The following is a 25628-nucleotide window of genomic DNA, read 5'->3' as shown; positions in this document are numbered from 1 at the left end:
GACAGCAGGATTACACACAAAAAACAAATTGTATTTCCATGACACTTGTAAGGACGGGACATGGGCCAAAAAATAACCCATTCAATTCTGGCATGGATCCAGTTTAGGGGGTGGATTCAGGAATGTTTATCACTTTCTGTAACATTGTGAATGTTTTGACATTTTCACAGATTTCCCAGGGAATGATTCATGGATCTTGCTTAAAAGAAATCAGGCCCATTTTGGGAACTGATATTTATGATTTGGAGCTGTGTCATTGACTGTTGGGACTTGGCGGAGTTATACACTCTGCTATGCTAGTTAACAATGGCTTGGTTATTCTTCCAATCCACCACTAGCCGACCTGAAAGTGAAGCAGCTAAATTGAACTCAGCCATCAATCGTTTTATTATTACCTCCACCAAGGAGGTGATGTTTTCATCTGCTGTTGTTTTGTTTGTTAGCAAGATTAAGCAAAAACTACTGGAAGGATTACCACCAAACCTTGTGGCAATATGTGGTATTGGTCAGGCTAGAACCCATTCAATTTTGGTGTGGGTCCGGAGCAGAAAGTGGATCCAGGATTTTTCCCCCCACTTCCTTTAACATTGCGAGATAGGTCTTTTTTTTTACATTCCTGTTTATTTCTCAGAGAATAGTTCATGGATCTTGATGGGGAAAAAAAATCTTAGTGGACTAATATTTCTGAATGTGTGCCATTTGGTGCTGATCCAAATAAAAATGTGGATCTAGTCACTTTAAATGTTGGTTTCATAAGGACTGCTCAGTGTATTCAACTTATAGTAACGTGTCACACCTCGATTACACACAAGGGATTTCCATTCAACTGAACAATATATGACATTGGCCACACGTAGGGAAGATAAGATCCTTTACTGATCCCCATGGGGGGAATTCTGGTATTACAGCAGGCCCAGTCCAGCCCGGTACAGAATAAAGAGGATAGAATAAAAATAGAATAAATCGAAAATTACAGCAGCGCACAAAAATGCAGGGAGTCACCACATCCCCTCATGATGGGCTTAAGCAAGTGTGATGATGATGATGATGGTGATGATAGTATCCCTGAATAAGGTATGGTAGTATAGATAGATACTTTATACTTGACTTTATAAGGTAGTGTGAAATGTTGTGATTTGATATCATACAGCAGGTGAGTGCCGTGTTAAATGTGATATTGTTAGACTTTGACATGGAAAAAGTATTTCATGTTTATCAGTGTGAACCGTTATGTGTAGTTTAGTAGTTTAGTCCAAGGTATTATTGTGTGTGTTTATTATTGTGTAGTAATAGTGGATTCGCTGGTGTGTGTGTGTGTGTGTGCGTGCGTGTGTGTGTGTGTGTGTGTGTGTGCGTGTGTGTGTGCGCGTACGTGCGCTGATGTCAAGGGAAAACATACCCAGTCATTGACTAAGGGTGATTCCCACTCACATCCACTTTAGGGAAAGGGTGGGACCGGGTGGGACATCCCCTGGTTTCCCAAAAGCGACTCAACTCTCGCGAGATAACAACCATTACCCCCCCACCAGGAGCGCGCATTGGCGTGCACGCTTACGTTTACGCACGCCCAGAGCAGCAGAAAGAGAACAGAACAGAGAAGAGAGAAAAATCCAGCGAGTGCTCGTCTCCCACGGACTCTCTGAGCTTCCTGGACCCAGAGCAGAGGAAGTTGTCCCCCGGAGCGACGTGCACCGAGAGCGGCGGAACGGTGTCTCTTGCACCCGGACTTTGCACGACTGCAGGCGGGGGAAGTTTTTCTGGGGGGGGGGTGCACCGTGTTTTTGAGTTGCGGAGGAACAGAGGAGCACAACAGCACGAGAGGAGGACGGGGAAGAGAGGAGGAGAGAGGGCAGAAGTTTCCGCTGGTGTGTGTCGTGAGCTGCGGGGCTCCGTCTATCCACAGGAATGTCGCAGAAAGACCGACCCGCCTTCTACCTCCAGGAGCTCAACAAAACCGTGTGGGACGTCCCGGTGCAGTACCAGAACCTGTCCCCGGTGGGCTCCGGCGCCTACGGATCCGTGTGGTGAGCAGTTGTTTTTGCACACACACACACACACACACACACACACACACACACACACACACACACACACACACACACACACACACACACACACACACACACACACAAGGGGAGAGAGAGAGAGAGAGAGAGCACCATTGCACAAGAGGAGTGGAGCGGGTTCCCACCACCCACAGAGGCCCGTCACAGCTGCCTCCTGCCCGGGCTGCTGGTCGCCCGGTGCCGGACGCAGAAGGGAGACCGGGGGGATAACACCATTACTTTTATTGTGTACATCCTCACACTGTTCAGGAATCGCGGCCACTTCGCAGCACGCTTCGGGGCATTGCTCGTGTAGCTTGCACTCGTGTTCCTTCCGATTGTTTTTGTGCACAATACACACCTGCACGCGCCTCTATGGTGTGCAGCTCCAGAAGTTGAACCAAACACCCACATGTGTTGCAGCCGCTGCTTTAAATCAGAGCTTTATGAGAGCATCGAGCTGCTGGGTGGCATGTCCGCGTCATGGTGCCTCCCCGTCCTGAGATACGATCTGTGCTCCCGACACAGAAAACAACACCGAAGCCCAGCAGCATTGTGGGCCCTGCCCGCTGCACGCACACAACCCTGGCACTTCTGTTTTACGCACACCCCGCACACATCGCATGCATTATGCATTTTTTTTCTAGTTGGGTGCAGCCTGCAGAGTACCAGAAGGTCACGTGGTTTGTCAGAAAGCAACCCCCCCTCTCTCTCCCTCTCTCGTGCACACTAAGAGCTTTTTTTCTATTCAGGAGACCCAGTCCTGCCACGGTGGGTGACGATGACTCTAGAATGATGTCACCCTCTCTCTGTCTCCGGTTGCGGTGCGCCCATGACTCACGGTCCCGAGGTTAGGTAGTGGCCTCAGCTGTGACGCTCTTTTAGTCATTACACAGTCATGGATGACATGGTGCCACAGTTATAACTCCACTCTTCTTATGGGCCCCACTTCCAACCATCCAGCTGCTGTGTGTGCAAGTGTTTGTGTGTCTGTGTGTGTGTGTTTTCTTCTACTTCTTCCTCTGTAGTTGTGTGAATTAAAGGTTCAGTCTGTAGAATTTAATGATGAAGTTGTATTTTGCAGCTGAATACCACCTCACCCTCCCCTTCCAAACATGATAGAGAACCTGTGGTAGCCTTCAGTTGTCATACAAACTCAAAATGTGTTTAGTTTGTCCATTTTGGGCTACTGTAAAAACATGTCGGCCTCCGTAGAGAGGACCCGCTCCCGATGTAAATATAAAGTATTTAAATGGAATAGAATACGCTGGTGCATAGGTGATGACAGATTGAGATGGTTGTTTCATTTGAATGCTCATAAGTTGCCTACCTTTGTTACTAAATCATGGAAAACCATCTACCGGTAGGTGGTTTATTTGGTTAGTATTGTTATTGATGCTGCAACTCATTTTTATGTGTTCTAAAATAATGGTGTTGTATGCCTGTTTCAGGCTGGGCACATAATATGCATCACACATTGATAAAAACCAATCAATCAATCAATCAAGGCAGTTTGCATATAAAGCATTTTTTATATGCAGAGACTAAATTAAATGAAAACAATTAAAAATTAGAAATCACAGTTTAAAACAGAATAAAAGTGGTAAAAGATGAACAGGTACACGCTCTAAAAAGGATAAATCTGTATGAACATTGAAAAGTAAATTGAAAGAGTCATATTTTTTAGGTGGACACAAAATCTTTTGTGTGTTTTCTTTAAAACTTCATTTAGTCAGACCCAGTAGCATCTATACCGATTCTTACACCTCTGCAGAAATCTCACAAGTTTTACATACCAAGATTATTCATATACATCCTGTAGTTGCAGAAATAAAGTCTATGCATGTCATTCTCAAGCCGCATGCAAAAAGAGCAGCTATTAAGAAGTTCAATAATTTGTCTGGCTTTATGAACATTATATCTGACAAGCACTGGGCAATAAAACAATATAAATAACTGTTGCAATAAAAATGTTATGAATAGTAATATAGCAAAAATCCAATATACATCAATATAATACTTTTGCATTGTGTAAGCACAGTAAGGAAGTATAAGACCGAATTGAGCTACCTCAGTTTAAACCACAGCCTTCACTTAGGAGCCAAAATCAGTCTTTTGAACTTATCAGAAATAATAATGTGACGTTTATCCTGATAATTATCAAACATCTTTATGTGACTGAGGAGTACCCATAGGGTCGATGGTTTGCTCCCAGTTGCCCCCATTCCGCTTGTTGAAGTGCCCTTTGGCAAGATACAGTGACACAGTGTGTGAGTGGTGTCTGATAGAGCGCTGCACATAGATGCGCTGTGTGAATGGGTGAATGGCAAAACTGTGCTGTTAAGGCACTATGAGTGGTCATCAAGACTAGAAAAGTGCTATATATACACAGACCATTTATCTCTGTATAATCTCTGGCTGTATCAGGACTATATCTGGTCTTGATACACAGAGTTTGCACAGAAAAGCTCCGTTACATCATTCTAAGCTTCTCTGTTCTCAGGTTTCCTGTGAGGAAATCCTTCAGTGTGTCCCTCTGTATTCGATGATATCCTCCACGCAGGAGCTGTCCACCTATCTCTTTGGAGATGTGATCAAAAACCTTTTTGAATTTAACAGTGACAATAAATTCTAAAAAAATCTAAGTGGTTCAAACAGCATGAAGCCATTAAATACCCTTCAGGGGGTGCAGAATCTGTATGGTATAAATAGCCGCGCGTGCAGCACCTTCTCCAGTGTGTTACAGATGTCGGTCTGCAGGGCACCTGCTCGCAGTCGCTCAGCCCGCCCAGTCTTTGTTGTTGCTGCCACGATGCTCTTTAGCTTCTCAGCTTGAAGTCATGCCAGTGTTTAAGAATGGTGAGCATGTTGTCTGTAGGGTTTTGTGTATATGTCACGTTTAGATGCAAGACCTCTTAGAATAAATACACAACAGCTTCCTCCTTATTTCGGAGATTAGCTCTGCTTAATGCCAGATGCCAGATCCTGGGTTAGTGTGTGGAAAGAAGGCATTTTGAAGGAATGCTGCTGGTGGGGATTACTGTATGGACTGTGTGCTGCTGAGTGCCTCGTGTTTTATGTTTAGGTGATTTAACTAAGCAAACACAAGCATGGAACACGTGCAGGCCCACAGGACATGTACGTATTTTAAATTAATAGTTAATATAGGAACATTTTAGAGCCAACCAATATGGCTAGAAACGTTATCTAGATATTTAAGGCTTTGGTGAAATCATGACACGCAGACCAGTAAAAACAGTTGTTAATTTACATTATTATCACTAAGCTTTTCAAAAACCTTCTTATTTGAGATGAGATAGGATGACAAAGTCAATTTACTGTGAAAACAATCCCTGCGTGACACTACAACAACAACATTTTATTTATTGGCAACACAGAAACCATCAAAAGCATTTCTAGACAATCAGAGCTCTGAACTCATAATGATTCCCTGCTTTCTCTCTCTGAGACATTCATATAATTACTATCTGGGTGTTCCCTCATGCTCAAAACACAATAGCATACGAAACTGTTATTGATTTGTTGGAGCAATAGTTTTCTGCAGATGTGGAACACAAACAGCTCTTTGTGCACGGCTGCAGCTGAAGGCACCGTGTTGACAACATGTGCCGTGCTCCACTGCCCCCAATGCTTAAATTTCTCATTTAAGCATGTCTCATTTCTCAATTCTTTTGTAGCACGTCCTGCACATGTTTATTTTGCAGCTTTCACGGGTGTGTTTAGTTGTCAGTCTGCTCTAAGCAGCACAAGCATTTCCTCACCAGTCGTTCTCAGCTCGGAAGCTTTTTTTTTTTGGACTCGTGCCTGCATGTCCTGTTGCCTTCTTAATGCGATGTATTCATTTAAAGAGCATATGTAGCTTTGCATATTTTGCTGATTAGGAATGGATTGTGTAACGAGGCTAATCTGGTGTGAAGGTGCAATATTGGCTCTGCCTGGCTCTGCCTGACGCGCCCGGTATTAACCTCGGAGAAATGAGCACTGACTTGTCAGCTCTCCAAACAAACCAGAGCTTAAGTTTGAAACCAGCAATTTTACGTGACTTTAGCTGCAGCGTTCAGTCATGTGAGATACACGACTGACTGTAGAGTAAAACCATTCATTTTGGTCTAAAGTGATGGATCAGGCCCGTGAGCCTCAGAATGTCCTGGCACGCAGTCATCATGGTACTGGGTGACCTTTTCAGCTGCTTTTATAGGCCCCAGCTGGTGGTGACTCTTCTCATGGAATCCTGCTTTTTGATAGAAAGGTCTGAGAGATGAAGGAGGGACGAGCAGTTTATTTTAATCAGAGTCTCTGTGAGCACAGCACATCGGAACATTTCTTTGTTTATATGACCCTGTAATAAGTTAATTACGGCTGAAGAATGGAACTACTGAGATTATTGCTTCTGCCATGTAAACATGTTAACCAGGTTATCTTACTGAGGTTATAATCATGATAAGCAGAACAGTGTTATGAAATCACTATGGCAGCCATATGCACATTGAAACATTATTGTGTGAGTGGCACAGATGATCCTATCAGAGGTATTACTGTGCCTGAGGTCACTGTGTGCATAACAGAACATTTACTGTTGATGATTTAATGATGATGTGTCCTCAGCTGCAGGAAAGTGAGATGACAACAAGGAACATCACTGACTATATTTGCATGGACACCAATATTCTAATAGTAACCCGATGAATACAATAGTCTGAATAAGACACTGCCACATAAACAGCATTTTCTGATTAACTTGAATAATATCAATAATCGCATTTCGTTACATGTAGATAATTCCGATTTTAGTGTCATTATGAAGACATGTTTATGTCTCCTGTTGGAGTTTTCACAACATTTTGCGATATTCGTCAGTTCCTAACTGCTTGACGACTCGTGCTCTGTGCACAGAATGACCTGTCACCATGGAGAAGTCACATTTCTGGGGTGAGGGATAAATCATAGTAATGCTACAATATGGGAAATGGATATTATTAAGTGTTTGGATTGGCAGAAACATGGCTAAAAGGAGGTATGTGGACATAATGATGTCATGACTCCTAACCGGACGATGCTCTGTAACATGTAAACATGAATAAAATGGAACATTCTATTTGCAACTCTTGTAAACACCATAACTGAAATAATGTCATATTTAAACAGTCAGATTATCGCTGTCCATGTAAACATGTAGTCAGTGTTTATCTCACTATTAATCATTTTAAGCATTTTAGTTTGCAGGCAGATGTTTTGGTTATATTTTCTGTCGGGTATATGCTTGTGATGCGGCGCTTACTTTTGACAACACATTTTATAGCAACTAGAATAATGGTAATTATACATTTTATGAAAGTAGCTTATCAGTTTACAGATGAAATGAGTAGGGCTCAAGGTAACATTTTAGTAAATTCCATTTACTCATAATGAAGCCCCAGGAGCTTCAGTGTGTGTGTGTGTGTGTGTGCGTGTGCCAAGATGAGTTAGTGCCAGTCATGAGAATAACACCTCATGCATTATTTCTTTTGAACTAAAAGCTGCACGAGAGAGTTCAAGAAGTGAATCACAGCTTTTGTGACTCTGCTGTATTTTCTCAATTGTTGGGAGCCGATGAAAATGAAATGCAAAAATCTTTGTGTTGTCTCTCTTGAATCTTTTGTGAACCTCTTTTCTAAAACATGTGAGAAGGAGAACCCTAACTCCACACATCTCAATCAGTCATCTACAGTCCACATTTACCTGCAAGCACACTCCTCATGATCACGACTTCCCCATCGCCCGGGCGTCAGAACGTCGCTCCTTTTTACAGCCCATGTTTTTTATGGCCATTTGTTATTGCACTTCCATTTATTACACACTTATTGGCTGGTGTATGCTCAGAGCCGCCTTGTTTGTCCTGCAGACTAGCAGCAGTTTTAAGAGACGTTTGTCTTTGTTTTGTCATTTAGCTCTGGTTTCCTCTGTGTTAACTGAGTCCGGGTTTTCCCTCTCGGTGTCACATACAGAAGTTGTTCTGCAAGTCAGAGACATGAGAGTACACTGGGTGTGGGAGATAATCTTTGACTTACTGGAAGAAAAACACACACTGCTTATCGTGATGTTCTTATTGTGGATCCATGGAGCTCACCACCACGACTTTGTCACAGACACCGTATCATTGTTAAAGCTACCATCAGAGGAATTATGTGTTAGACCTTAAGAGCTCACCCAGTTGTCCACTTTGAAAAGGTCAGCAGTTTGTGGAAAGTGTTCAGAGGAAATGATTCTCTTCTCCTCTAACAAGCAGAGTTGACTTGGACTCGAACTAAACTGACTGGGTAAGGAGTTTAGGTAGATTTCTTCTTAGTCTGAAGAGGTTTTGACTGCTGCCTGCGACTCGTTGTCTGGACTTGATTTGCGTATGAGTTGGTCTGCAAAAGCAGTTTGACGAAGAAAAAAAATCCCTTATTTTAACACCCTGCACAGAGTTAGACCACAGTGGGGGGAAACAACGAGCGTCTGCACAAAACTGAGCACAGATCTTTTTTTCCTTTTTTTCGACTGATTTTGCAATCGTCCGTTTGTGATGCAGCTTAAGTGATTGACCTGGAAGGAATGTGGTTTATTGTAAGTGGGTTGTGTTCCCTCACAGTACCGGAAATGCAGTAATGTCACACATGTTGGGGAGGCAAGGCCCACTGGCCTCTGCCTCTCTCCTCCTCATGGCCTCTTTTAGTCTCTGTCCCTGTTTACATTTTTGCCTCTGCCAATGAGGTTTATGTTTTCATATGTGTTTGGTAGTTACTTGGTGGAAGGATGTGGTTTTGGTTATGGAAGATTAGCTTTTGTTATCACTTTCTGTAACATTGCAATCTTATTTCTTAGGGAATAATTAATGGATCTTGATGACATGTTTAGGGACTGATATTTATGAATGTGTGCAATCTGGGGAAAATCCAAAATAAAAATCCAGATCTAGTAAATAGTGCCAGTCCAGTTTTTTTTTATGTCCTGCCAAATGTTACTTTCTGTGGTCTGCAGTATTTTATTGCCAGTGATTATTTCAGGTTTATTTTTACCGGAATACAACATGAGCGCATTTCACTCTCAGCTTTTATGTTGCACTTTCTTTTGCCTCGTGTTGTTTTTTTTTTTGGGAGGTATTCTCTTACACCATTATAATGAAATGAGTCCAATCATGAATGAAGGGATGAATGAGGAGCAAAATAAACACAGTGTGCACTCACTTGGACAGCTTCAGCAGGATCACAGGGTTGACTTAGATACGATGCACCTTAAACCAGTATGTTCAAATCAGCTATTTACAACATTTACAAGATGCTAATAATTATACAGTCTCAGAGCCCACCAGCCACAGTCTATTGAGGAATTGGTCTCCAGGGGCCAATATTTTGGGGCTTCAGGTTGAGACAGCAGATAGCCGGGCCAAGACGTCTTCCATTCCACTGTGCACTGTTTACACTTTTTGTGGTTGTTTTCAGTTCAGACGACGTTTTGTCTTCTCTCAATTAACAGCTATGTTGCTTGTTTTCCAGCACCAATTGTCATGTTATGCTGGAACTCCTCTACAGACACGTGTGTCACAGTCAGCAGGGCATCTCTCGACTGAATTGAGAATAAGAGATTCTTGGAGCTATAATGACAGGTTTTTCAGTCGCTGCAGTGTCAAGTGGACTCGGGCATTGTGTGCTAAACTGTTGAGGTTTTGTTATAATTATAGTTGAAAGAGCCAGGAACATGCAAACAACATCAGTAAAAAAGATTGTCTAGCTCTGTGTGAACACTGCTTTATGCAAGTTAATGTTCACTGATGTCCTGGTAATTCTTGTACCAGTAAAACAAAAAAACATTTTTACAAGTGAGTTGTACACAATGCAGTTACACATTCAATCCTGTTCCCCACACAGCCTTACACTGCAGAGTGGCTTTATAATGAAAAGTGAGACCAAGCTCTCAGTGTTGTGTATTTCTGTGTTTTGTTTACTGGCTTCTGGCCTCCTACGCAGTCAAATGAAGTACCTCATTATCTGTTAAATAAAGGGAAACCTTTTTTAGGTTTTGACATGACAGTCGTCATTAGCCCGATTGAACGAGTTTACTTCTTACAATTAACCACCTTCAAATGCTGTGTTTGTTTTTCAGTTCAGCGTATGATGGGAAGACAGGCCTGAAGATAGCAGTGAAGAAGTTGTCGAGACCCTTCCAGTCCATCATCCACGCGAAGAGAACCTACAGAGAGCTGCGGCTGCTCAAACACATGAAGCACGAGAATGTAAGTCACATGCACCTCTGTGTGACTCCTCTATGTACAGAACAGGACATGCACATGAACTTGTGCAGAGCGAGAACTTTTGCACTCCCGACTTCTCTTCTACGGATTGTTGCAGCTTTCACAGCTCTGCCCTCAGGAATGTGCCTTTGTGTATAAATGTTCATGCGACATAACAGTTGACAGGGAAGTGCTATTAGAAACTGAAACCGGTACAGATGCAAATGTAGACTTTGGTTTGTAAAAAAGAGTGTAAAATTGAAAATCTAAACCTTTCCAACAATTGTTTCTATTTTACTTAGAGAAATACAAAAAATGCAAACAAATACACATACAAATACAAGTGTTTGAGTCCACAAAACACTTTTGGACATTCAGGGGTAAACAGCGTTGCAGACAAATCCAATACAGTGGAAGTAACTATTGACCACTTCTTCAAACGTTAAAAACAAAGCTGCTCCTGTGGTGTCTTCCAAGTGTCTGTAAGCCCCGACATTCAAATTCGACTGGAAGCGGCATCATTTACACCATGTTTTTAGCCTAAATGTCCTCTGATATCCTGGAGCCGCCTTCACGTTCACAGAAACCCGTCTACTGGCGATGAGAAAGGAGTCAATCACCTTTCATACCTATGTTAAAAAAAAAACCATATATTTGCTAATGTTTGTGTAAAAGCTGTGTGAGTGACAACCCCGTGCACCATACAGAATATAATAGGTAAAACAAGATATATCATGAGTGAATATGACATTTTCTCACATAATCATCTGACAATGGAACAGTTTGGCTACATTCCAAAATCTCTGTTCAGCTGGAGGTCCGTCGACGGCTCGCTGCGACCGCTGCTCAGCTGACTGAGTCACTGCAGTGAATCGTTTCCTCTCGTAAAATCATTTTCTCCAAAAGTCACAACATATTTTTGTATTTTTCAGCTCATCATCTGTGACGCATGTAATTCTTTGCTGTTGACTGATTGAGTAATTTCTGGGAAGTCATCATCAATTTGTTTCCTCTGAAGCAGCACAACATGTTTCACAAGCACTCAGAGTCCTGCAGGTTAAACTGGACGAACAAACACTGAGGCTGCTTGAACTGAAAGACTTGATACAGACATACTCGCTATATTATGCATTACTCTGTAAAAGACTGTAATGACACTGGTACTGCTCCATTCAAAACTAATTTCTGTTGTACCAACAGGGTTTTTGCAGGGTCTTAAAAAGTCTGAAATTCAATAATCTGAATTTTGGGCCATAAAAGGTTTAAATATGTTAAAATATTATGTGCTGGGCCTTAAATACTTTTGGGTAGGTCTTAATTCACAGCACACCCTACTTGGATACCGAAAAGTTTCTGCTTGTTGTTTTCAAAATAACGTGGCATTTTGAGGGTTATTCTCGACTACTTGACCTTAAATAGAAAATAAAAAATATAAATTAAAAAGTCTTTATTAAAGTCTTATATTAGAGCAAATATGGTTTCCTTTTTCTTCAAAGTGGAGAACTGTCAGCAGAGTTTTTTACATTCATTGTTTTGGGTGCTGCACCCAAGTCGTCTAATTATACAAAAATTCCTGCGTATATGTGGGTTTATGAAATATGAACAACCTGTTTGGAAGCCTGACATTGTGTCTTCTGTTAGTTTCAAGTGCGACCAGATAAACACACACATGATCAACAGCCTGGAGCTAAAAGAGGTGCTGTGGTTGGTGTGATGTCCTGTTGGAAGAGGTTAACGTGCCAGTTATTCAAGCACGCTGCGATTCACCAAACAACCGCAGTCCCTTCAACTTCTGTGGTTTCAAAACACGCAACTATAAGAAAAAGGAGTATGAAATAAATATAGGTAAACACAAGTCGAGGTACTGAGGGTGCTGACTCTTGAATCTCATGTTGCTGCTGCAGCGATTTAGATTAATGGCGTTTTACTTCAATGATTTTGGACAGTTGCATTAGTTACCTTACAGATAGGGCTGTGCAGTGTGACCAGAATATGACTCCTGGTTTTGTCTTTGCAGGTCAGAGTCAGTCTTCTCTTTGTAATTTCCCTGTTTGTTTGTGTTGCCTTCATGCAAATTTCCCTCCTGCGCCCGTGTTGTGTGGAAGAACACAAATGCATTGTCGAAATGACAGACACGTTGCTGTTATGTGATTTATGATGCAACAAATCGAAAGTTCAGAGAGTAATATGACACAATAGATACTTTCCTATCGTCCCCTAATGAATGTCGTCATTATGCACAGCCCTGGCTCCAACATCACTGCTCGGGTTTTGTTTTTCAGTTTCCATGTGTGCATGTACATACAGATACTTTCCCACCTACTGAACTCAAACACAGTTTCTATTTCCTGTGTTTTATTGTTGCATCCTGCTCACATACTGCCCAGATGAAGAGCATCCTTGTGTGTTATGTAATGACACAAGCTGAAGTGCAGGTGATGGGTTTTCTGTTGCTGTGTGGGAACAGGTCAGCTGGTGAATGGTGTGTATCAGTGAGTAAGACTAGATGGTGCACAGGGAAAAGGGTGGAGATTTGTTTTGTATGGTGCGCTCAGGAGTTTGCTGTAAGCTATTGTAATACTATAGGTTTAAATGGCTTATTGTGAGAGCTTAGTGATAAGTGACAGGGTGGACTGCTGTTTTCTCTGAGCAGTTTTAGATGACGCAGTCAGAGGGAAAAAGAAAATGCAGCTCCAAGAATCATGGAACGTCTCAAAGGGGAAAACCCATCAGCAGCAGCTGAAGAGCAACAGTACATCAGATTCCACAGTGAAACGAGGGCTGTCTAGAGAGTTCATTTAATTTCATGTGAACATTATTTTCATACCGCCTAATTGCCTTGAAGCACTCATTACACACCCTCTGGAATTCATGCATCGGCTAATCAGTGATTCTAGATGCCATCACAACACATGCTGGTGTCACGTCAGCTTTAAACAGTGCATTCTGAAAGTATTCTGACATCTTCACTATCTAAGGATAGGCAACACCCGTGGCCAGAGGCCATTGTGTTTTTTGGTTGTCCCCTTATCTGTTTGTCCCAGGAACGCCTCAAGGTAATTTCTTCCAAATTTGTAACAAACCTTCATTTGGACTTGAGGAACAACAGATTCAATTTTGGTGGTCAAGAGTCAAAGTCACTGTGACCAAACGTTCATGTGAACATGAGGTTTTTGGAGCACCAGGACCAAACGACTCTAGGATGAACTATAGATTGTCTGTAAAGATGGACAGCGCATCTTCACTTTCTCTCACTATCCAATAAATGAAGCTAAAATATCACTGAATATGAACGCGGGCATCTTGCGCAGTTGGGGCCAGAGTCTGCACATCAGCGATCAGGGGATGGAGCCACGGTAGAGCGGTCCCACCGATACACACGCTCGACCAATCGTGAATCAGTCTCAGCTGTCAATCATGAGGTTTCATCCCAATTTTACAGCATCAAATAACTAATTTTAAAAAACCTTACCGGAAAAATGGGCACTTGAACAAACATCAGTTTGATAAGAACTAACTAAAATGACACAAACTATTTTTGTAGTCTGATATCTAAATTGTACTTAGTTAATTTGGTCCATGTCCCATCCACTAACAGGGAGGAGTTTATCTTTATGACCTATATTGTAGCTAGCCACCAGACTTTATTTTATTTTATTGATATCCAAAAAGTAAACTTTGCTGTGACATTATAATATCCCGCAAAAACTATTTTCTGGCTACATGCGACACCATAACTCAGCAGCACAAGGGGAGGTTTTGATCATATTTATTGTGTTAAAATCATAACAAATTCAAAATCCTCATCAATCTACGCTGAATGCCCCATAATGACTGAACAGAAACAGCTTTTACATGGGACAAGGTTTATACAGAATTAGTGCCTGTATCATTGTGATCAATACAAGCTCATGAGGAGAACTGTCTTCAGTTACAAAATCAATACGTACTTGTTGTGTTGTCGTGTACCAGACAGTTTTTTTTACAAAGGTTGTTTTTCCATCTGTGGTCACGAACGTCAGTGTCTGTTTCATCTTAACGAGAAAAATTGCATCAACCTTCATTTTCTGTTTTGAAATCATCAAAGTGTTTAAATCTCTACCTCTGCTTTACATGGAGAGAGACTGTGTTTTGCTCACACTGTTGCCATGAGACTCCCCGGGTTTGGGTTTTTGGAAAGCCTGAGTGGACCAATCGGCTCTTTGTTGTTGCAGCAGTCCACCAATCATCTGTGGGCCTGTGCCTTGTGTGGGCGGGCTGCTCCTGTGTTTTTTTTCAGTTTTTTTTTTTACAATACGTATCCACCTCAGCCTCTCACTGCAGGGGGTGGGGGCAGGGCCGGCACTCAGGGCTGCTCAGTTGCCGGTGTGCATACGTATATGCAGGAATGTGTGCATGTGCGATCACTGCAGACGAACACACACACACACGCACACACACACACACACACACATACACACACACACACACACACACACACACACACACAAGACAATCCTCCGTTTTCCCTTTGTACTTTCTTTTCCTTTATTCAAACTGGGTCATTGCGTATAACAAGCCTTTTATGTATATATATATATAATCATCAAAGTGTTACTGATAAGCAGCCTGTCATATTCTATTTTCCACACATCATATTCGGATTTCCAATCGTGCAGCCGCAAATCTTACAAATGGCTTCTACAGCAGTAAAGGAGTATATTCTCAGCCTCTGCAGGTACTTTCACAATTTGTTGTAAACCCGTAAACCTGTGAAACCAGTGAGATCTAACACATGTTTTTCTGCAGGCCTCTCAATGTTATGTGTTCCTTCATTCACACTTGCCGGTGCCTGTCCTGTCAGCGGGATGCACAGACTTTTATCTGCTGCTTCCTCTGAAATCATATCTGCTGTGGTTGTCATTGACCCCATTTATGTGATTCAGCCGCTTGGTAACCAAAACAGGGGGGCAAGGATAACCAAGTGTACGTCACTAGATATTAAGGTCCTTGAACTTGAGCAGTGTAACGAGGCAGGAATGGCGTGCAAGCTCCATGGAATCAATTTAAACTTGAGATAGTGTGGAAGAGGATGACATCAAGTCCTATCACACACTTGTTGACTTTCAATTTGACGTCTTTCTCGACATTTGACTTTGTTATTGTGACACTGATTGTGAAGTTATTAAACACTAAATGAAAACTGTATTATTGTTCATTTGGAGTCTGTCACATAAAATAATGAATACTTCCTGACCTCTCTGCCTCTCTTTCTGCCTCCAGGTGATCGGCCTATTAGACGTTTTCACGCCAGCGACGAGCTTAGAGGAGTTCAGTGATGTGTAAGTCACCTTCTCTCTCCTGTTCCCCCTCGTCTTTTAGTTTTTCTTTCTCGAATGTCATTCCTCGCATCTGTTTCTCTGCCTCTCTTCTGTCTCAGCCTCTACTGCTTCAGTTTCCCTCTTTCTAACACAATGAAAGCGTTCACATCAGATTAACACGGGACTGAATCTAGAGGGACAAACACATTATAATCCATAGCATCATGTGAGTCCAGAATGTGGCGGGTTGTACCAAGGTGAATGTAGGGTGAACATGTGCGCTGTGCACATCACAGTCTCCATGGTAACAGCCATCTGGCAGTGTCTGGGGCTGTGTGTGTGTGTGTGTGTGTGTGCATACGATACTCAATCAGCGTCCTTGAATCCTCTGGATGGAGTCATCAGCTTGTTGCACATTTGTGGTAATGCGAGATGACCCCCACACACACACACACACACACACACAGACACACACACACACACACACACAAACACAACTGAAGTTAAACAATAAAGATTGTCATTTGTCTTTTTTGTGGAATGAGGTCAGATGGAGCAGATACACTTCACATTTACAAGGCGACCACAAGTGGCCTTAAGCTGATCTGTTGTCTGTATAAAGATGTTACTGTCAGGGAACAATAAGTAAACAATTCTGAATTCCAACCTTCTTTTACTCATCTCTTACTTTCTAACAGTGCAACTGAGTTTTCTTCCAGTATAGATATCATTTAACTGAATAGTAATGCAGACAAATTAAAATGAATTGGTGTTTAATTTGATTATTATATTAGAAAGTAATAAATGTTGTTTTATTAACAAAATTACAAATTACTACAAAAAACTTAAATAATGACACCACACTAGTCGGTGAGAGGGACATTTGGAGACCACATCTGACTGCTGTGTGATTTGCAGGTATTTGGTGACCCACCTAATGGGGGCGGACCTCAACAACATCGTCAAGTGTCAGAAGCTGACTGACGACCACGTCCAGTTCCTCATCTATCAGATCCTCCGAGGCTTGAAGGTCAGTGAAGTTACCAGCGCCACACAATTGTCCAGGTCGATCCTGGACCCTCAGATGGCTCCCTAACTCTCTTAATATACGCATTTTGAGAGACACCAACTTTTCTTTGGTCTATATATTGAAAATGTAAAATATACATTTTCTTTCATATTTAGTAGAGTATATGTGGAAACATAATATAATCGCTTAGACTACATCCACACTACTAGGTTTTTGTTTTAAAACGCATTAACACTGCTACAGATGCGTCTGGCGTTTTAGAGTATCTGAAACAGAGAAGCTTGAAAGTGCTGCTGGCCCTGTTTTAGTTTAACAACTCCAGGGCGGCGTTTTAGTCTGGACGGAAACGGAGAAATGGAGAAATTTGGAAACGATGATGTAGACACCAGATTGGGTCTGTCCATTACCCTCGGCTACCAGTGTAGAACGCTGCATGAATAATCAATTGCAAGGGTTGCTGACCCAGTTCTCTAACAGCTGTTGTGCAGTTAAATTTAGCATTTTGCAGTGATACAACTACTACATATCCAGTGGGACGTGCATGCCCATTGTACGTGTGTGGCCAAAATGCTGTTTTCAAACAAATACGTAGTAATATGGACGTAGCCATCATCTAACTGATGGTCCTTTGAATGATAATTGACCTATTTAAAGTTTTTCTGTTTCCTGAACTTTGAAATTTGACCCCAAAGTAAACAGACCAATTTCTAAGTATCTGAGACTCAAGTTATTGTCATTCATTTCTGAGAGGACACAAAACTTTGAAATGTATTTTTTTTACATCTTATGTTTGGTCACCTGTAAAGCACTTTGAATTGCATTTGGTTTGTTTGAAAGGTGCTATATAAATGATTAATTGATGGATTTATGGATTTATGAATATATTATGATGATCATTGTAACTGTGTTTGACTCAGTTTCTGTTTCTGATATTTATCATTCATATTTATACTGTATCCGCAGCCCTTAAGAATTGTATATATATGTGATATATGAGCATATATGTGGTGGAATAACATATACAGCTAAGAGCTTATCTTTCAGAGAAAATTTCACAGTCCATTATTTTTTAGAGTGCAGTGAGTTTTAACAGTGTAGATTTTCAAAGTCCTGTATCTGCGTCACATGTTTGAACACACACAAACACAGTCAGCTAATATTGTGATTAAAAAGAAATAACAAACAGCATACACGTTGTGTTGTGTTGTTTTTAAAATGTAGGGCATATTAAAGTAATACATTTTCCTCTTTCCTCCCACAGTACATCCATTCTGCAGATATCATCCACAGAGTAAGTGATGAGGACCCTGTTGCATCATTTGAATAAATTACATTTCCTTTTACCTCAAGGATTTCATCCTGAAGGTGACGTCTGTGTTTCTTCCCCTCAGGACCTGAAGCCCAGTAATCTGGCTGTGAATGAGGACTGTGAGCTCAAGGTGTGAAACAGTCGACTTCCAACAATCTTCACTGTGTATGATTAAGCTCATTGTGGAGTGGAAGGTCTTCATTTAAGTGTGCTGTCTCCGTGACGTGTTTTCCCCTCTGTTTCTTCCCTGCTGCTCTTACTCACAAACATAACTTCACCCGTCAGATCCTGGACTTCGGTTTGGCACGGCACACAGACGATGAGATGACGGGCTACGTAGCCACGCGATGGTACCGGGCCCCGGAGATCATGCTCAACTGGATGCACTACAACATGACAGGTAAAGACGTTCAGCCATTATTCATCTGGGCTGCTGCTAAATGCATCATTACATAAACTGTGTGTGATTTCAGATAACTGGAATTGTGTAGAAATAACTCGCTGACGTTGGTGTGTTCAGGGTGGGGCTGGAGCAGTAATGAAAAATATATATAGATAATAATATATATATTTAACTATTTTCCTCTCTGACGTCACTTGTTAATTATTTATTACACAAGAAATGATGAGGGTGATTATAGAGGAACTAGGGCAGCTTTTCAATTTTCTGGTCGAGTCGACATGTTACAGTGCAGCACGAACCAAAGACAGACAGTTACTTTGCTGGATAGCATTTTATTCTGAAATGCACTTCCCTTATATGCTGTTTAGGTGTGCAGAGATGCTCAAATACAGTTAGTTGAGTAACTTTGTTTACAGAGTACCTGTTTTTATAATATTTTATAATTGTTTAAGTTTTGGTTTCCTTTATCTTGGACACTAAAGACCTTTAAACATCAAAGGTTCAATGTGTCCATGTCGGAGGTGAGACCTCTGAAGTCAATACTTTCTGAATGTACTGTATGTGTCCAATGTGCAACCTTATCTTGGTATAAAGACACTTTTGATAAATATAACTGATACTGAATATGAAGAATAGGTGAATTTGATCTTCGTCACCATGCCGCATGTTTTTTCTTTGTAATTTAACAGTGGATATCTGGTCAGTTGGCTGCATCATGGCTGAACTACTCACTGGACGGACGCTCTTCCCTGGTACAGACCGTATCCTTCCATCGCTGTCATTGTCTTGCAATACTTAAATGGCTTAAATGTGTGTGTGTGTGTGTCTGTGTGTGCGGGTGATAAAAGTTGGAGTACCCTGTGGACAATGACTCAGTGCTGCCCACAGTTTCTCCACTATACAACACACCTTCCTGTTTCCCTCCCACAGAGCTTCACATATGCACTAGCAGAGTATTCATGTGTTTTAATACAAAAATATACAGGAAGACATACTGATATTAAGATACACACACACACACACACACACACACACACACACACACACACACACACACACACACACACACACACACACACACACATCCTTGCAAACTACAGAGGTTGTTACACACTGTCGTGGTCACGGTCCTGTTAAAGATGAAAAGCAGGAGTCGGCTGCTGCATAATGTGTTTGATTCCTGTTCTCAATGATCAGTTCACACAAATTGGTCAAACACATTGTTTACTTTGATTAACAAATGTGAATGACGTTTTGTGCGTAATTTCATGTATTCACACTGATCACTTTTGAAAAGTGGGAAAAGTATGTCAGAACAGCTTGTGATGTTTCAGTGGAACTTCCATTGGACGCTCCTCTGTCAGATTCAAACTCGCCCCAGTTAAGATAAATGGTTGTGATTGGCCCAACTAGTGTCAGGACGGATGGAAATTGGTCAGAATGGGAGGCGGGCAGACCCCAGAGAGTGAATAAACATGAGCGTGCTGATTGCTCTGTTTTTCAGGATAAAATAATTGGGGACAGCTTGTCCAATTGGAGCTGTGGTTAAAGACGGGATCAAGTGAGGTCAGAACCATTATGACCAGATCACCTTAGACTGTCAGTGAGCAGTTCACTGACTCTATAAAAAGCAGTTTATTATGCTGTTTTCTTAAACTCCTGGTTTGTCTTACTTGTTGACTGCAAATATAAGGGGACCGTTTGATTTGTCAGTGGGCAGAAAATTTAAAAAAACGATTATTTTGTTAATCTATTAATAGTGTCCGATGTTTTAAAGCAAAATATGTAAACAATTCTCTGGTTTGAGCTTCTCTAATCTTCTCTAAACATTTTTGTCAATGTTTTTGACATTTAAATCTTAATGGCAGAATAATCAGAAATGAAAATAATCATTAGTTGCATCTTTTCCCTCTTAAAACGACCTAATCAAAACTACTAACCTAACACTGGATGCCGTACTGCTTATGTTTGCCTAATAAAACAGCACAATCTAACTCTAAGTAAAAAAAATAATGCACCAATTTCTTGTCAATTTCCTGGCTCACATTTCTGTTTTTTAAAATTTTTTTAATGAATGATTGAAAACGTCTCATCCGACACAGATGGCAGCTTCGGCTGGTCGTACCTCTCATTCCTCTCTCTTTACCCGACACCCTCCATCCATCCATCCCTCCTGTTTTCCTTCATGTGTGTGTGTGGTAGACATTGATCAGTTGAAGCTTATAATGATGCACGTCGGAACCCCAGGGCCCGAACTCTTGACGAAAGTCTCTTCGGAGTCAGTGAGTGTCAAAGTACCATCCCACCCACTCCTGCCTTTGTGTGTGTGTTGCCTCTGCGTTGCCCTTGCAAGAGAGAGAGTCTCCGTCCTGATGGTCCTGATGCTAGCACCACGACGCTGCATTCTGACAATGTGTGTTTTCTAAATGGCTTCATTTGCTCTTGAACACAAGGCTTTGATTCCCACTTGTCTCTAGCACGTTCCATGACTTCTTACAGTCTTCTAATCTCTTTGTTTGACCTCTAGTGCAGCACTGGATAACCACATTCATAAAGTGTTGCTGTATATCAAAGCTTCGAAACTGACTTCCTCCCTCTTCCATCCTTGTTATCCTCACCCTTTGTATGACTCCCCCCCACTGAATATCAACTGCCCTAACCGCCCCTGCTCTGTGACATGCTGATCTTCATGTTATGATGCCCCTTGACTCAGAAGCTGTAGATATAAACCAGCTGCAGCAGATAATGCGCCTGACGGGGACACCCCCAGCCTCCCTCATAAGCAGGATGCCCAGCCATGAGGTGAGCCAAGCGCCCGCCCACCTTCCCACGTGCCCCGGCACCTAAACCCATATTCCTGTTTACAGGCAGATACCGTTAGAGTCGATGTGTTGAAATATTTCCCATCAGTCCTTTTTCTGCATATTAGCCTCTGCTCTGACACCACTTATTCCCTGTTTCCTCTCTGACTCACCGTGCTCGTCACAGCAGAGCTTCCCGGAGTGCTTTGCCAGTGCAGCTATAGTGCATGTTGATGAGCTGAGGCTGTTTGCACTGGTATCACATATTGATTCTTGAAAATTAAGGCACAGTGTTTGTTAATGTGTGTGAATTGGGTGTTAGTTAAAGTGCAGGAAGCATGAAAAGATGTGCAGTTTGGGAAAACTTAACAAATAATTAAGTATGATAATGCCTTTATTTTAGCTGTAGCTGTTCAAAATATCCGATTCTTTTAAGATCTTTCACGGTTGTTGTTTTTCATCTCCCACAGGCCAGGAACTACATTAATTCACTCCCACACATGCCTAAGAGGATCTTTGCTGATGTGTTTATTGGTGCCAACCCTCTTGGTGAGTTCCCTTTTCACCATCAGGCCCTGACTTACATTCCACTGGCTCACTCACTCCCTCTAGTGGTGGCATGAAGACAGTATTTTCTAAGGGCGATCCTCAGTTCCATGTTAAAACAGTATGAAACATTATGTGTGTTGTTATGAAATTATACAGTTTAAACACTTATCTGGTTGAGTTACGGCGCTTTCACACCTACAGCTTGGTTCATTTAATTTGAATCAAGGGTGAAAAATGATTCTTTGTTAGTTTAAAGATCAGGTCGAGTTCCTGTTCACGCTGACTTTATATAAGAGGAGTAAACATGACATCATATGAACTGTTTGCAAGTCATTGATTGGACGGATTTGGTACATGTCTTCCTGTATCACCCAAATTCAGATGACTGACAGACCCGACTTATAATGCTTCTAGTCTTTATTTTCTCTGGAGTTGCAAAGATATCACAGCGAAATACTAATTAGATGTCATTTGTATAAACAGGCTGTATATTACATTGTGCAGAGACCGGATGAAATTATGGAGAATAAAATTTGAATGGACTACGTGAACTGCTAAAATACAATCAATGCGAGCGAGGGGGCGTGTTGATGACGATTCTAACATTCTGCCAAAGCAAAAATAATAATAAAAAAAACTAAAACTAAAACTAAAAAAGAACAAATATCTCGACGCCAGTGTCAATGTGCTGTACACAAAAACACATGGCCTCCGCAGCAGATTAAATACATTATGTCCTGCCTCTACTTGCTGCGCCCCCCCCCTCACCTGAAGACTCTGGAGATTTCTGTGATGTTGTAAAAGCATCTGAGCGGAGAACCTCCTGCTGCGTTGTTCATGTGTGAAATGCAACCTTCCGGAGAAAGTCCGGACCCAATTTTGCAGACATCCTCCTGAGTTCTTGTCTGAAAGCATTTTGAGTGTGAAAACCCCAGGACTTAGGGACTAGTGTTTGGGTTGACATTCTTCAGGTTATTCAATACCAGCTTGTCATTATTACCTTTCCTGTTAAACAAGTTTGTGTTGTTTGCTCTCATCTCATTCTGACTATTGTTCTTCTCTTTGCTGTGGTGGTGTAGCGGTGGACTTGCTGGAGAAGATGCTGGTTCTGGACACAGACAAGAGGATCACAGCGTCCGAGGCTCTCGCTCACCCGTACTTTGCTCAGTACCACGATCCAGAAGACGAGCCTGAGGCGGAGCCTTACGACCAGAGCTTTGAAAGCCGCGAGCTGGAGATCGAGGAATGGAAGAGTAAGTTGGCACGTTGTGGATATATTGTGGATTCCTAGTCTATGATTTGCAAGCTTTACCTTTGAGGTGGAAAATATGTAGATTTAGATTACGTGTTAAGTACGTATGCTCAGTAGTTTGGATAAATCTCACTTTATATTTTTCAGAATTAACCTACGAGGAGGTGGTCAGCTTCTCACCGCCATCGTTCGACGGAGACGAGATGGAATCCTGAGGAGGAATCGCCTTTTTTTTTAATTCCATCTTTTGTTTTCCAATGGACACTCTTTATGGACTATCAGTCTCATGTGACTATCCACCACTACCCTCACACGCACCTCGCACAAACATGACATTCAAGTGCCTGCCGTCATTCATCTCTGGGGGACATTGCGATATCAGGGATACAACTCTACATCCTGGTCATCCAGCCCCCCACTTTGTCATTTTTGTTACCTTGCATCCCTTTTGCCTCTGACATTTGTTGTTTATATTGTGCCCTTAATTGATTCAAAGAGCTAGAAATTACATGTCAGTATCTTAAAGTAAATGGTAGAAATTGAACTGCTGATATGTTTTTTATACAGTTGGACGACCAAGCAGTAATCTAGGAATAGTTTCAAACCACAAAACGTCTAGAATTAATATTTTCTCCACATACTAAATTAAATGTTATTCCTATCTGTGCATAGAACTGTGTAAATATGACAGCAAACAGTATTTGTACATGAGTACTTCAGGTAAAACAGTAACTATATGTGTGTAATAGTTATTACTGGCCCCTTTTGACAGTATGAATTTTTTAACTAGAGATTAGCCGTAAAAAGGCATATAAACAGATACAGTAGGTAATTTATTACATGTGTGTACAGAATAGTCTAGAAAATTCAACCCTTCATTTTTCGTATTGTTGGATTTGAAGACTTTCAGAGTCCAGAACTGAGTTTGGAGAGTATTGCTCATTTAATATTTTTATTATTTCCCACTCCTTCTCTTCCATATCAATTATTTTAGCTCCTCTGTTCTGTCGTGCCAGAGGACGGTTCCAGCAAATAGTCACGTACAGGACCACTTGAGCATGATATAGCCACTTGAGGCTCACTAGTTTATTGCAATTTTGATGTTTTCTATCACAACATCAACTGACAATGTAATTTAATCATATTGCATTTATTAAAACACAGTAATATTGATGTATATTGAATGTCGGGGGCACCAGTTTGCCTGTATTTATGATCTTTTCTTATGCTGTTTGTATATCGATGTAAAAGAGAATATTATTTGTCAGAATCTTAAGGTTCTTTTTATTATTTATGAAGAGCTTACTGTCTCAGAAACTAAAGGTATCGTCAGTAATCTCACACGTAAATCAGGCCGCGCTGACTGCACTTACAGTTTGTGCAGCAGCGCCCACAACGACCACGTCAGTTTAAATTCAAAGGCGACCTTTGCTCATCTTGCAGTTGTTTCTAGTTCTGCTTTTTTTTAAAGAGTTGCTACATAAAATGTATTTATCTGATATATTCCCTGAGGTACTGCCTTCCAGAATGATCCTATTATCAAACAAAATGGCGACGGAAAGTGAGTCAACGTTAGCATTTACAAGCCACTAAACTGTGGACTCCTGTTCTGAGGTGTAAAGACATTGAACGTGTTTTTTTCTGTGTGGACCATTTTATACACCAGACAACACCTACATGTGACATAAAAACTGTATCCACAGATGTTCTGGCTAATTTCAACTGAACGATATCAGTGTCTTTACTATTTCATTTGCAACTGCTTTCATGTAACTGTGTTTCCATGTAGTCTTCTTTTTCCTAATGTATTATTTTATTTCTTGTGTGTTAAATCAAGAGTTGATGTTATTCTGTGATTCTGTATAATTGGTTGTTTTTCATTAGCAGTGCTAGAAGCATATTTGTAATTCATTTGAATGATTTATTAGGGCACATGTTTATGGAAAAGAGTGTACGTTTACTCACTGGATGCTGAAGGGCAATGCTGAAGCCTCATACTCTATCGTCGATTAGACACAGTATTTATCTCGTCCATATCCCAGTTCATTTGGTTATTATTGGTTATAGTTGCTTTGCCTGAAGATGTGTTCATATCTTTTTACAATGTACTTTATCACATGTACCAAGACAGCAGGCCATGCCACATGTAAATACCACCATTAGAAAATAAAGACTACTATTTTTCAAACCTGGAACAGTGTACAGTGAGTTTTGACTGTCAGGATCAACGCCTGCCCCGAATCCACAGACCACCTCACTGCCTTCAGCTTCACTGGCTTCTGGGCCAACAAAGAATACTTTAGTTCTTCTGCTCACATTAAAGGCCTCCACACCCTGGCTCCCCCATTCCTGCTGGAACCTTCTCCATCCACACACCCCGTCCCAAGTCCTGCACTGCTCCTCGGCTGCTCTTCCCTCTTCTCTCTCCCAGGAGCCTCACATCCGCCAGCTGGACTCGATTGAACTCACAACTGAAATAAACATCTGTTACATAATATGGTATATATCCCTCACTGATCAGATTTGGACCTTTGAATTCACCTTTAGTTACATGATGTAGTTGGGTTTATTTGCTTCTTAACCTGATTCAAACCTTGGATTTACTTTTTGATTCTTCCTGTGTCACATTTGTTGTATTGAGAGCAAGGGGCAACATCCCGGGCTGAGCGA

At 41.4% G+C, this 25628-nt stretch overlaps 1 protein-coding gene across 2 annotated transcripts; it reads left to right on the top strand.

Moving 5' to 3' along the window:
- The first annotated feature begins 1531 nt into the window (after positions 1-1531).
- mapk14b (mitogen-activated protein kinase 14b) lies at positions 1532-25150 on the top strand. 2 transcript variants are annotated; one of them, XM_035152111.1, is made up of 12 exons: positions 1532-2024; positions 10188-10317; positions 15577-15635; positions 16533-16644; positions 17906-17935; positions 18036-18083; positions 18239-18353; positions 19046-19117; positions 20559-20638; positions 21628-21706; positions 22786-22959; positions 23106-25150. In XM_035152111.1, the coding sequence occupies exons 1-12, from the start codon at positions 1906-1908 to the stop codon at positions 23171-23173; spliced, it is 1086 nt and encodes a 361-aa protein (XP_035008002.1). In that variant the 5' UTR covers positions 1532-1905; the 3' UTR covers positions 23174-25150. The 2 variants fall into 2 exon arrangements, with proteins under 2 accessions (XP_035008002.1, XP_035008000.1); XM_035152109.1 differs by lacking the exon at positions 20559-20638 and adding an exon at positions 21079-21158 and having other exon boundaries at positions 1534-2024.
- Positions 25151-25628: the final 478 nt, after the last annotated feature.

This window comes from Hippoglossus stenolepis, chromosome 3 (assembly GCF_022539355.2).
Source record: "Hippoglossus stenolepis isolate QCI-W04-F060 chromosome 3, HSTE1.2, whole genome shotgun sequence".
Lineage (NCBI taxonomy): Eukaryota > Metazoa > Chordata > Actinopteri > Pleuronectiformes > Pleuronectidae > Hippoglossus > Hippoglossus stenolepis.
The sequence above is the reverse complement of the archived record's forward strand: the minus strand, read 5'-3'. Positions and strand labels throughout refer to the sequence as shown.